The following is a 13,455-nucleotide window of genomic DNA, read 5'->3' as shown; positions in this document are numbered from 1 at the left end:
ATATGATTAAATTTCAGCTGATATAATGCAATTTCTTTGAAATCTGTGCAATTTTTTTATAGGTTTTTTCTTCATTTAAAACTGCATCATAACTTTTTATCAAAATTATCACACTCGCTAGAAAAGTTCAGATCCAATCCGAATCAGAATACATCACTAACTTTGAATTCAGGGACTCACTCCCAAGAGATGCTTTCCAGGAACTAATGGCTGTCTGCTTACTTAATTCTTCTTTTACTCCACCTATACTCACACCTTGAAAATATATTATCCTAATATATCCCATCACAAGGAGAAGACAATGGAATACATATTTTCACATTTTTGTTTGCTTTAGCATGATCATACAACAAACAGAAAGCTGCAATGTGAATAGCTTTAGAAGTTTTATAAAAAAGACAAGTAGGGAACTACTTATTGGCATCTTATACTTTCAAATAGAGCTAACATGCATTTTTACATGATTGATAGACAGTCTTACAAAGCAATATACCAATGCATAACATTGTATAATCTTGATATTTCTATTTAAATAGTTCATAGTATTGCCTATTACAGGTATTCAAATATTTCCATTAAAACAAGATATTAAACTCATACTTAAATGATTCCTACATAACAGCTAAGTAAAGGCTATGTTTAAAAACTGCAAAAACTTTCTTCTTTTCAAGATATTCAAATTGCATAGTAAAATGCTAAAAGCTGAGCATGATTAAGTATCATGATCAAGATAATTTACATAAATTTATTTCAATTCTATGATCATATATAATTTGCTATGACTAGAAAAACAACTTTCTTGCCCTGTTTGGCTTTTCTAAGGAAACATTCATAGCTGCTGTCAGAAAAAGGACAGTTGGTTCAGCAGACTTTAGGTCTGAATCAATCCTGAATTTGTTATGCGAGGATAAAATTTCATGACTATGAAATTTGGACTGAAACCCAAAGTAGCTTTGCAAGTAACTGTGAAAGAAAACTCTACTCCAAAATGTCTTGCCAAAACTGAACTGCAATGTCTGTGGGGAAATAAACAAACCTATCTTTTTGTGACATTAATGTCATGCACATATGCAGCTGAAAACCCAATGTGTATGTCTCAGTCAAACAAACAAACATCTTATTTCACTTTTTGGTTGCCTGCAGGCTAGATATAATTTTTATTTCCAGATGAATTTATTTATGGTTTTAGAAGGAAGGGAGACAGACAATTGTATCTGTGTTAAAAAATAACAAAAACAATGCTATAGTTGACTGTGTAATTTTATTTCATTATAGGCAAGGAAAGCTCTTTAGACAGTCTTACTAATTATAAATCAGAACAGCAAAGCTGAAATTAACATCTTTTAAATTAACCTTTTTTGCTTTTTAAATAGCATTTTATTTTGTTCAATAGTATCTACAGCTTCTTGAAACTCTTTATTCTCATGGGTTCCAAAGCACCTGATGTGTACCCTGCAACAATCACACTTTACAGGTGTGCTACCAAGCAGAAGCAATCATGTACCCCACATGGCACAAAAGTCTGATTTGCTTCCTGTTTCTAGGAGATTACAGGGCAAAGTAGTACCCCACATAAAACTTCAGGATGCATTTGAATATACAGAATGTAAGAAATAAAGCTGTAATTGGCAGGATACCAATATGAAATATTCCTGTATTTTTGAGACCTTTTATTGTTGCAAGCTGTGAACTGGTGAGGCAGAAAATTTCAGGAACTCCAAGAATGATGTCAGATAGGGAATAAATTGAAAAGCAGATACAACAGAAAATTTTATCCATATAAGATGCAGACACCATTCAAAAGAACACTATTACAGCCACTGTACAGAGAAGAGACAACTTGGTAACAGGTGCAGTGCTGCTTATAACACCTAAAATGAATAATGCAGCTGAAAAAATTGCTATACTTTTATAAGCTGCAAACTGAAAGATATTTACAAATATGGGGAGAACTATATGGTCAAATATCCATCTTTTAGGTATGAGGTAGCTCTACACAGAAGACTTACTAGATTCTGTTAAAAAACAATGATGAGAAAAATTTGATCTCTGGGAAGGTCGTTTATGTCTTGTTATTTGCTCATGTGAAGTGATATTACTGGAGCTTAATGGGCAACATGAGAAGGCAACTGCAGTGCTTATTTCTGTTACTGTGTTTTAGGAAGATTTTATATCCACCTATAGGCCAATGCCTACCTAATATGTCATTAGTACCAGGTTGTTAACACCCAGGACTGATACTTGTAGTAAAAGACCTCTCATCAGAAAAAAGTATCATATTTATCTGTCTATCTATCTATCTATCTATCTATCTATCTATCTATCTATCTATCTATCTATCTATCTATCTATCTATCTATCTGAATAATATACTATGGGGATTTCAGAAAAAGAATCTGCTTGAAGCACTCCAAAATCATTGATATAAAGAGACATTTTTGAAAAGAGACTCTGTCTGTACAATATTTTACTTTTCTGTTCCAGTCTGCATGAAAATATTAATGAATACAAATATTATTTCCAAGTATCAAACTGAAGTACACAGCAGAAAAGGCTGGGGCACTTGACACAGTCCACGGCTTCACTGACCAATGACATTACAAGGTTAAATTCCTGTACCAACTCCACTTGTTAGCCTGAGTCTGTGCCCCTGGGCTAAGAGTAGTTGGGCTAAGCTCTGCAGTTATCAAGGGGTGCTGTGTGCCTTATACTACTTGAGACAGATATTGGCAAAAATGGGTCAAACAATTATTATCAACAGGAATGTTCATAAAAATGGCCACACCAACAAATCCCATGGAATGTAAGGGCACCAACAGGCTCAGTACAATGACACATCATCAAAATTGCCAATTAAGAGAAAAATCACTGGTTTTCTGCCAAGGAGACTAGTCACCTTTTCTTAACCCAGAAAATGAACATGGATATGTGTTTGATAAATAGCCATGACTAAACATGGCCCCATACTCAAACCACAACAGACTATTACCTAAATAGATAGCAGACTATTCCTTAAACATAAAAAGTGGACAAAGAAGAAGATAGGAAAAGGTGAATAAAGAGAAAGAAATCATTGCTACATTGTTTACAGGATTTTTTTTTTAAAAGGACATTTATTCCAACTTCTAAATTTGCATCTGGTATTTATTGAAAGAAGTAGTCTCAGAAGTTCTCCTTACTTGTTGAAAGTAAGATGTCAAATTAAATACAGATACTTCATGGCAGGTTTGCAATAGAAAAATAATGCAGTTTGCCACCCTTGGGAAACATACAAGGGAAAGGAAAAAGCAAAACAAGTGCAATAATAAGACTTAAAAGAGAAGCCTGTGACCTGTCCTGCATGGGTGCAAGGGAAGAAACAGTCTGATACCTGAAGGGGTAAGAAGATAGTTTGTCCTCGTTTCACTTGGGATAGAGTTAGCTTTCTTGTTACAACTTAACATATCAGCCACATGTTCCTTTTCTTAGTGACTCTAGACAGCAACCATGAGGAATTTACACGTTAGCAAATGACTGAAGAAACAGATCTTGTAAGAATGAGAGAACCAGTAAAATGTATAATTTAAAGGCAGTAAAAGGCAGACATCCTGTTGGTTGTTAAACATCCAAAAAGATGAAAAGAGGATGTGGTGAGCAAGGATATGTTGAAATACTTCAGGAAATTTTCTCCTCAAGATGGGGAGTACCCATGATGAGGGCCTTCTCAGCTCACAACCTCCACCTCTCCAAACCTTGAGCTTCCTGAGCGAATGGTTCAGTGTGTATTTAGCATTTTTTCAAATAGATATTTCCACTTCTGCTCATACAACCCTCACTTATTGACAGCAAAATTCCACCTACCCAGTGGCTGGCTGCAGGTTACCATGCACCTACTGGCTGACTGTGGCAGGAGTCACCCCCCCTCCTCTCTATCACAGGTAGACAAAAATCAAAATATTATTTTAAATGTGAGAGTTTGAAGCTTTACTTCTTGCACTGCACAGGTTCTCACCTTCTCCTAAAAGGACAGGAAGAATGCACTAAAAATAACTAAGGCATGTCAGTTGATGTTCAGTTTTGTATACAGTCAAAGCAGATCTTTTCATGTGCTAAAACAGACCTGGGACATCTGCAGATTAAATATGATAACATTTTCATCAGTTTACATTATTATCTTACTGCAAATGTTATATTATCTTATTACTGTAGGTAAAAGTCGGTTAGTTTTTATTTGTTTGTGTGGGGTTTTTCTGTGGGTTATTTTGGGGTCTTTTTAAGGGGAAAGTGTTTTTATTGGCAAATTTCTGTGGAGATTTTAGATGAAAATGAAGTCATTCATTTTGCTACAAACCTAGCCAAGCTAAGGGAGGATTATACAACAAAATCCAAAAACAAAACAAAACAATTTTTCTCACAGGTGCACAAAGAAAAAGCATCAGACAAAAGTCACAACTTGCAAGAAAGGAAATTCCAGCTGAGCATAACCATAGGAAAGAACTTCACACAGTTAAGCATCAAGAGCTGCCCAGAGAGCTGGCAGCACCTCCATCCTTTGAGATAGTCTAAACATGAATGGACAAAGCAATTTGGAAGTCATCACCACTTTCAGCAGCGGGTTGAATTAGACAACCTCAAGAGATCCTTTTCAAAATAAATTATTACACGATTTATTCTAGTTAGGATGACTGACAAAGCCCAGGGTGTTTTATTCCTCTGAGGGAAGGAATCATATTAATGAATGAAACAGTCTCAGTATGACTTCAGAAGAATCCTCAGGTACTCCTCCACTGAGTTGTCAAATATTCAGTTTGGGACAAGAGCTTTTTTCTGGCAAGTGGTGTGAAAAGATCCCAGACTCTTCTCAGATACAAATTACTTCAATGGAGATCATCTAAAAATACGTATTTCCAGAGTTACTAATAACACATTTAAGTCCCTGTGTATGATAATACTTTAGCCATTGAAAATTAGCTGATTATTTTCAATTTAAAAGGAATCACATAACAACAAATTAACTAAATCCTGCCAGAATACAGCTTTTCTTTGAGTAATGCCAATCTGCATTCAACTCTGCACAGCATTTCAAAGGCTGGCCATAGTGAAGATGAACAAGAGAGGTTGAACCCATCAATATCCCAAGTTCTGATAGTGGAAAGCCTCACGCTTCCATCACAGTCAGACAGTTTGCTCCTAACTGTTGAAAGTTTTAAACTGCTACAAGATCTCTCACAATGTGTATAAGCTACAATTTACCAGTCCTGATACTGTCATATCTTCAGGTGTAATAGATTTATTGAAAATTCAAATAAAGGACACATATTTATGTGTATGTGTGGCTTATCAACATTATGATGCCTTTCTTTTATCTTGTTGGTATGAGTACTCACCCTTAGCTGGACTCTTTCCACATTTCAGGATGAGACTGAAATGTGGAAAGAGTCCAGCTAAGGGTGGACTCTTCCCAGGGGTCCTTCAGGGGTATTCAGTGTCCTTTGCATTCTTTTGTTCTATTTAGCAGTCTTTTTTTAAGCTACTTATTCTTTCTATCTTTAATAATAAAGTTGTTTTGTCATGCCGAAAAATATTTATTTTGTGATGCAAACTTCTAACTGTTCTCAGATTGGCAGCAAGACAAGCGTATGTTCTGTCATACTAAAGTTCCTAAGGAATTACTTGATAGCTCTCTTCTAAGTATCTAGGTCAGCTTTCCAGAGCATGGAAAACAACTAACAAACGGTTAAATAATGTATTTTCTCCATACAAGTGATCTTAGTTTCAAAGGGAAGACTCTTAATCATTTACTTGATGCTTAAAACAAGATATTAAAAAAAGATAAAAATTGTTTATTATTCACTTAAAAAAAAAAAAATGGACTAAAATACCACACCAGCAATAGTAGAACAGGCACTGGGCAAACTGTAATATTAGCAGTTATTGAGAAAGAAATTTCCTTAGCTTAAAAAATAAAAAACTAGATTTTTTTTTTGCAGATTTGTTCCCTAGAGGTTTCCTAAGGTAACATTCTTCTGTGTCATTATTAGCATCTGAGGTATAAAGGAAAAGCCATAGAAATCTCATCAGGGATCTGAACAGTATTTTCAGACACTGTTTCTATTCTTTTAATCAAAAAACAAGTAAACTTGCTGCTTTTCTTCCTTATTCACTTACTTTACTTCATACTAAGACACAGCTTGTGAAGCTGGAACATGGAGTACCCAGCATACAAAGGTTTTTGGTATACTAATTCTATTAGACTCAAGCCTCTGAGGAGTCCTCTTCCAATCAAAATGCCATCCACCTGCATTCAAAAACTCTTTGCCTGACCCATGACCAATTCAGAGACAATTTAGCTCCGTGAGAAGGACAAATTTTGATTAAAAAACCCAGATGGATTTCTGCTCCTTTTCTTAGAAAAACAAAATACAAAATAAAAGAAAGAAAATGTTTATGAAAAGAGAGCATAAAACTGTGGACTGTCAACAGGAGAAGGACGAAGCAATATGCATAGAAGAAAAACAAAGAATATTAAGGTTGAGGTACTGTATGTAAGAAATGAATTTTAGCACATAAAATGAGAAAGAGTCTAAGTCCAGTAATAGCTTCATGGAGTAAAGTTTAAAAAATAATGCTTCCCTGGTTATCCTTTAACTAAAATTGATCATTCTCTGTCATGCACTTAATTTATTTCTGTGAGTATTGTTCAACTTTAAACCTGGAGGGAAAAGCATCTTCTGTTAAAAATACTTGACAGGTAGGGAAACTGTCTATTTATGTTCAATTCACCATTTCTGTCAATACTTTTGTATTCTTTTGTATTCTATGAGCATTCACCAATTCAGAGAATCACAGAATGAGTCTGTTTGGAAATAACCACAGTGGATCATGTGGTCCAATCCCCTGCTCAAGCAGGGACATCCCACAGCACATGGCACAGGATTGTGTCCAGACAGTTCTTGAATAATTCCAAGGAAGCAGACTCCACAACCCCTCAGGGCAATCTGTTCCAGTGCTTGGTTACCTGCCCAGGGGGATACGGTGAGAGACAGTGACAAAAGCCTTACTGAAGTTGAGGTTCAGCTGTTATCCATCCAGGTAGGTGTTTCATCATAGAGGTCAATCAGATTGGTCAATCATGATTTACTTTTAGTGAATCCATGCTGACTATTCCTGGTGACTTGCTTGTCATCCATGTAGATAGAGATGGCCTCCAAAATGAGGCATTCAATCACCTTTCCAGGGATTGAGGTGAGGCTGACTGGCTGGTAGTTGTGTGGATCCTCCTCCTTTCCCTTTCTGAAGACTGGGATGGCATTTGTTTTTTTCCAGTCCTCAGGCATCTCTCCTGACTGCCACACCTTTTCAGGCATGATCATGAGCAGCCTTGCTGTGGTATCCAGCATCCCTCTCAGCACTTGCGGATGCATCCCGTCCAGGCCCTTAGATCTGTGGATGGTCAGGTTTACCTAGGTGTTCTCTAACCCAATTCTCCTTGACCAAGGGAAAGTTTGCCTTCCAACAGTCCTTTTTCCTGGTTTCTTGGGTCAGAGATTCCAGAGGTCTCATCTTACCAGTGAAGACCAGTGCAAAGGCAGCATTCAGTAATTCTGCCTTCTCTGTATCCTTTGTCATGAGGACCCCTCTCCACGCAGTAATGGGCCCACATTATCCTTAGTTTTCCTTTTGTTACTGATGAATTTGAAAAAGCCTTTCTGGTTGTCCTTGACATCTTTGGCCAGATTTAATTCCAGGAGAAACTTGGCCTTCATTTCATTTGAACTTCCTCTGACAACCTCTCTACATTAATTCCAAGTGGTCTGACTGCTTCCATCTCCTCTGCATTTCCTGCTTACACTTGAGTAATCACAGGAGTTGCTTTCTAACCATGCAGGTCTCTTGATCCCTTTGCTCAATTCCTTGCTCACTGGGATGGTTTGTTCTTGAGTCTGGAGAAAGCAATCCTTCCTCCTGAAAGGCCTTTTCCCATGGGAAAGAGGATCCCCTGAAGAGGCTAAAGGTAGTTCTTTACCCCTGAAGAGGCTGAAGGTTACAATTTACTTGCTGCCCTGCTTCTCCTTGTTCTATACTGAACTTCATAATCTCATCGTTGCTGCAGCCAAAGCTGCCCCCAACCTTCACATCTCCAACAAGGATCTCCCTGTTTTTTAGTGTAAGGTCAAGGGGCACACCATTCCTTGTGGAACCCTCCGCTGTGTCAGAGATATGCCATCAGTGCTTTCCAGGTTCCTCCCATCCTGTTTGTGCTTCACGGTGCTGCTTCTGCAGCCATGTCAGGGTGGTTGAAGCCCCCCAAGGAACCAGAGCCTGTGGCTGTGGGGCTGCTCCGAGCTGCCTGTACAAGGCCTGGCCCACTCCCTGCCCCGACCAGGGGCCTGTAGCAAACACCCTCAGCAGCGTCACTCTTGCCACTCCGCCCTTTTACCCTAACTCAGAGGCTCTCAATTTGCTCATCACCCACCCCAAGGCAGAGCCTGATGCATTCCAAGTGTTGTCTCACACAGAGGGTAACTCCACCACTGTGATTCTGATGCACCCATACACTTACGTACACCCTTTATCCTTGAAATCTGAACACCCCAAACGTTACACCAAATCATGAAGACTTGCTTAGAACGCTAGAATTTGCCAAGTTTGAAAATCTGAAATGCATCTTGATGGAACGACTGCAGGTTTAGTATACAAATTTAAATTATATAAATATTTATAAATAGTTATATAGACAATTATTTTCATTAGTGTAATATTGTATAAAAAACATTGTAAAATATTACTTCCCTAATTAGCTCCAAATCCAGAAGGATATTTAGAGATACTTAAAAGCAGCTTGTCTACTGTGAAAAAATTTAATACCAAAAAGAAAGCAGCTGATTTTACATTATTTTGTCTATATACACCTTGAATTTCAAAACTATGTTTTTCTCTCATTACTCTCTCATCAAGTCCAAGATTGCAGGAAGTGAAATGGGCTGAACTATCATTAAATTACAGTGAGCCAGATAAAAAATTTCTCATCAAAGGTGAAGCCTTTCTCAATGCTCAAAAGTATCTCTTAAATGAATGGCAAATGACAAAATATGAAACAGGAACAGACCTTGATGATGGTAGTAAAATGCATTTTATAGTAAGAGTCTTTTATGCTTGGGTAGAATCTCTACTGCTGAAAGTCCCACTCATCACAGTAGCTTTAGTGATCACTGATGTCTTCGCCAGTCCTCAGCGTAGCATTCAGAACTACACTGGACCAGCAGAACTAAATATGCACAGCTGCAAATTCTGTCCTCAGTGTTCCTCAGGATTAACCTGTCAGTAAAAGGGAGGCTGGAAGAAAATGCATCCCACAAATGCTGACCGATGTAAGTGGCTGAAGAAAAAGTATTACCACAAGTAGAAACAGAACTTTTCAACAATTTTCCATTCAAATATCCCACCTAAGAGGAAAAGTCATTCTATGTGCAGTTTTTTTCTCCTCCCATGCATTTGAGGTGAATACAAAAAGAAGGCCAAAGCTATTTCTATTTTTGTTGAAAATGAACTAATTTGATGAATGGCCATGTGTAAAATAAAGATTAACTAGGAGTACCTGAGAATGAAAAAGTACAGAGAAAGGAGAATAAATCAGTAAGAGAATGTGATCATTTATGACTGCTATAGCATTGACTTTCAGGTTACAATTTTCTATTAATATTTTGAATTATACAGAACAGAGATGAAAACTATTCTCTTTAACCACTTGAAATATAAACCATTTATCTCTGGAATTTCTGTCATGTAAATGTAATTGTAAAACTTACCAAACTCAGCACTAGACAACTACCAGCTATTTCAGCCTGATTTCAAATTCTGCTCTTAAACTCCTATGTACTAGAAATTTATACAAGATAAAAAAATGTTTATCTTCACGTTACACTAAAATTGTGTTCATATTAAATGATAACAGTCCAGAAGCTTTTATTTTGTTCAAAATATAATGCAGAAAAAGTGAATATGGCCATGAAGACAGTTTAATTCATTTTTCTCATCAGTTTGACAACAGAATCCTGTGAGGACTGCAGATAACACTTTAGAAAAGGGACCTTGAGAATATCTTGCAAATAACAGAAAAATAGATCAGACCCTACCCTAAAATTTTAGTTTTCAGTGTCTCCAGTGAGACAACTTAGGGAAAATAAGGATAATGTTAACAATGTTTTCCAGGAAAGGGCAGCTTGGCAGAACTGCCCACTCTTATTTCGCAATAGTGTGAGGTAGGAAAAATCTCTTCTGAATGGGTGTCATACCTAGAGCCACGTTAATACTTTGCAATCCTAACCTAAATTACTGTCTGAATTATACTTGAAATTCACTTACTTTTACATGTTAACACTACATATACAACCAAGAAAAACTGTCTCTTCTTGCCACAGTCCTGGAAATCACTTCTTTCAAGGCTCTACCCATTACTGTGATCACTACTGGCAATGAAATACAACAAAGAAACTTGGACTCATTTTATATGCAGTGGCTGCATATCCCAGCTATGCCTCCTCTGCAAGGTCTATAACTTCCCAGAATTTATTTCAAAATTCAATTCAAAGCTTGCTTCCCTGCCTTGTCTTTCATCAGGAAATACTATTTAGGGTACCCATAAAATGTAGAAGGCAAAAGGCATCAAAATCAACCCAAATCTTGATTCCAAAAAGAAGAGGCAGACTTGTGTTGTTCAGGGCAGGTTTTTTTACTGCTTTAGGTTGGACATTGAGAATGTTGGGTGGGGGGTGACTTGCTGTATTTTGGGTGTTGATCAATACATACACAGATTTGATACAATATTTTCCCAGATGCACCTAGCTTATGTTAATTCAATCAAGAAATAGCATACATAATAACGTATGTAGGATAAAACTGTGATTCTTCTTCTATGAGATGCATACACAACGCATTTAAACACCATTGAGTCCATAACAATCATGTATAATTATATGCACAAATACTATATGCTGAAGTCTCATTATGTTTTACTATAACTCTTGCAACTAGTTTGCATACAACTTATCAGCATTACCAGCAATGCCTGGTAAAAAAAAACCCAAACAACTGTGTTTTTTCATACTTCTCAGTGAAGCAGAAAGTATATGCAAAGCTGATGAATGAGGCTTATACTTATCTCAGCAAACCAACCACAAGTGGACATGCCTGTCACCCATCAACCTTTTAAAACATTTTAAAGAGCAAGTCATGTTCCACAGAATTCCATGGACAGGTACTTAATGTTTTGAATTGCTAAAAGCTATTGTAAATTATTTTATGTGTGACAGTAAACAATTTAAATATTTACTGCAGCAGGAATGAAATATTTGCATATTATAGAGGCAGACTCTCTGACATACTCACATATACACACAAAAATACCCATTATATGCTTTTTTGCTTCTAATTCTTAGTGGAGTATCACAAACCCACTTGATGTCCCCAAGTGCCAGATTTTAAGTTTACAGGATGCAATACAGCAAGCACACAGAAATACTCTCCCTTGGCCCACTCTGAGGAGGCTGCCATGAATTGTGCACTCTAAGAAACACCAACAAAGCTCATGAAATCAATTTTACTCAGTTAAATTAAGTACATGTATTCCAAATTCAAGAACACTGTTTATATGAGGAAATGAGGCTTATACTTATCTCAGCAAACCAACCACAAGGATGTTGATAACTTAGACACCCTAGCTGTACTGCTTATGCAAAACATCACCAGTTTATGTAGTGACATTACCAAATGGTCACACAGAAGGTTCCTCTATAGCTTGGAGGCACCACAGACTTTGAAAATGCAGCATAACTGAATTTTGGTTAAAAAAAGCACCACATACGTGCAGGCGCTGATTAAGCTCCATTTGTGCCTGAAAGAGAATTACAGTGAAATAAGTGCCCATCAAGTGTTCTCTCAGTCAGCTCAAAGCCCTTGAACAGACATCCTGTCTGATACACAAATGAAGAAAACTTTGGTGTATCAGTTTACTCTTCAAATGCTTTCACTGGGAAACACTTTTCCCTTTTCTCCCATAATTTAATGGCCCAGCAATATCTGGGGAAGAATGCTTTAATCTTGGTATTTAAAGATGTTTTTTGGTTCTATTAAGATTATAAATGCCATCATAAAGTATGTATAGCACTGGTCAGAAATGCAGTTTTTATACTTCTGAATGTAGGTAGCACAGAAGAGCCAAGCAACTGATAATTACTTGTATTTGTTACCCAATAAAATCTCTTGCACTCCAATACAATAAAGGTGTCCTCTGCAGAATTCATTAAAGTGGGCAGCCAAAAGCACAGAGATATAGAAGCACTTACATTTGCACTGTGATCACTTCCACTAACACAGACGACATCTTGTTTTTGAATTGTTAATACCTCTTTTGTAAGCTTCAGTCGGATGTCATAAGCATTTTCAGATACTTCATCATACAACAATGCAATACCAGTTTTAGTCTGCAAAAAAGAAAGGCATACACAAAAATTAAAGAATATTAACATTTCATAATGGTGAAAAACAAGCTCTATCCCATTCAATAAATAAAAAGCATACAAATGGGCATTATTTGTATGAGGAAAAGAAAGAGGAAAGAGGAAAACTGGTCTGCTTTTCAGTCTTCAAATGGATTAGACATAAAAAGCCTCTTTTGTACAGGAAAATACAGGATAAGTGGTCTTTGAAGTAGACATTAATATGCAAAGAGTAAAAAAATTATAAAATTTTCTCCATTGTATTGTTACACAAAGAAGTGTTGCCAATAATGATGTAATGATGTCCTGTTTGACTTTATTTATACAAAGACTTATGAAAATATATTGGAAACAGATATGTATGTGTAAACGTATGTGAACACCTTTTCCATTTTTGGCAAGAAGCGGGGAAGTGAAATATTGTTCTTGTCTTGAAGATGTTCATTCCACTCTATCAGAAAAAGAACTGTACCCTTCATAAAAGTTGTCCTTAAGATACAGAGTTACAGCAGAAAACTATGTTTTCACAATGTAAAACATTATTAAACCCAGTTGTTGCAGAATTTATTTTGTTTAGGATAAGATGAACATACATTTCTTAAGTTACATCATCACTGGATTAATAACTAGTAAACTACATAGGATAGTCAACTATTTGGTATAAATAATGTTTTCTCCATTAGCAGTAGAAAAGAAACTTTAATTTCTGGCTTATTCCCTTAACATTCATTCAGATATTCATTCATTATTCCCTTAACATTCAGTCAGATATTTCCTCTTCCAAACAAAAACTGTGGTATTAGGACTGCTTGTCCTAATTTGTCAAAATATGCAGACAAATGAAATTTCAAATCTTTACATTCATTGCTCAGAAGACAAAAACACCTGTTCTGAAATGAATGATCATATATAAAAGTACTATTTGTTTATTAATTTGTAATGTATATTACAGCATCATCACAGCACTGCACTTTATGTA

At 36.4% G+C, this 13,455-nt stretch overlaps 1 protein-coding gene across 1 annotated transcript in view; it reads right to left on the bottom strand.

The window, feature by feature from the left end:
• Positions 1–12,506, bottom strand: part of SNTG2 (syntrophin gamma 2) — a 119,064-nt gene extending 106,558 nt beyond the window's left edge. Inside the window, exon 1 of the mRNA XM_063153410.1 lies at positions 12,324–12,506. Coding sequence (XP_063009480.1) covers positions 12,324–12,506 — 183 coding nt within the window. The remainder of the gene's footprint in view (positions 1–12,323) is intronic.
• Positions 12,507–13,455: the final 949 nt, after the last annotated feature.

This window comes from Melospiza melodia, chromosome 3 (assembly GCF_035770615.1).
Source record: "Melospiza melodia melodia isolate bMelMel2 chromosome 3, bMelMel2.pri, whole genome shotgun sequence".
NCBI classification, from domain to species: domain Eukaryota; kingdom Metazoa; phylum Chordata; class Aves; order Passeriformes; family Passerellidae; genus Melospiza; species Melospiza melodia.
The sequence above is the reverse complement of the archived record's forward strand: the minus strand, read 5'-3'. Positions and strand labels throughout refer to the sequence as shown.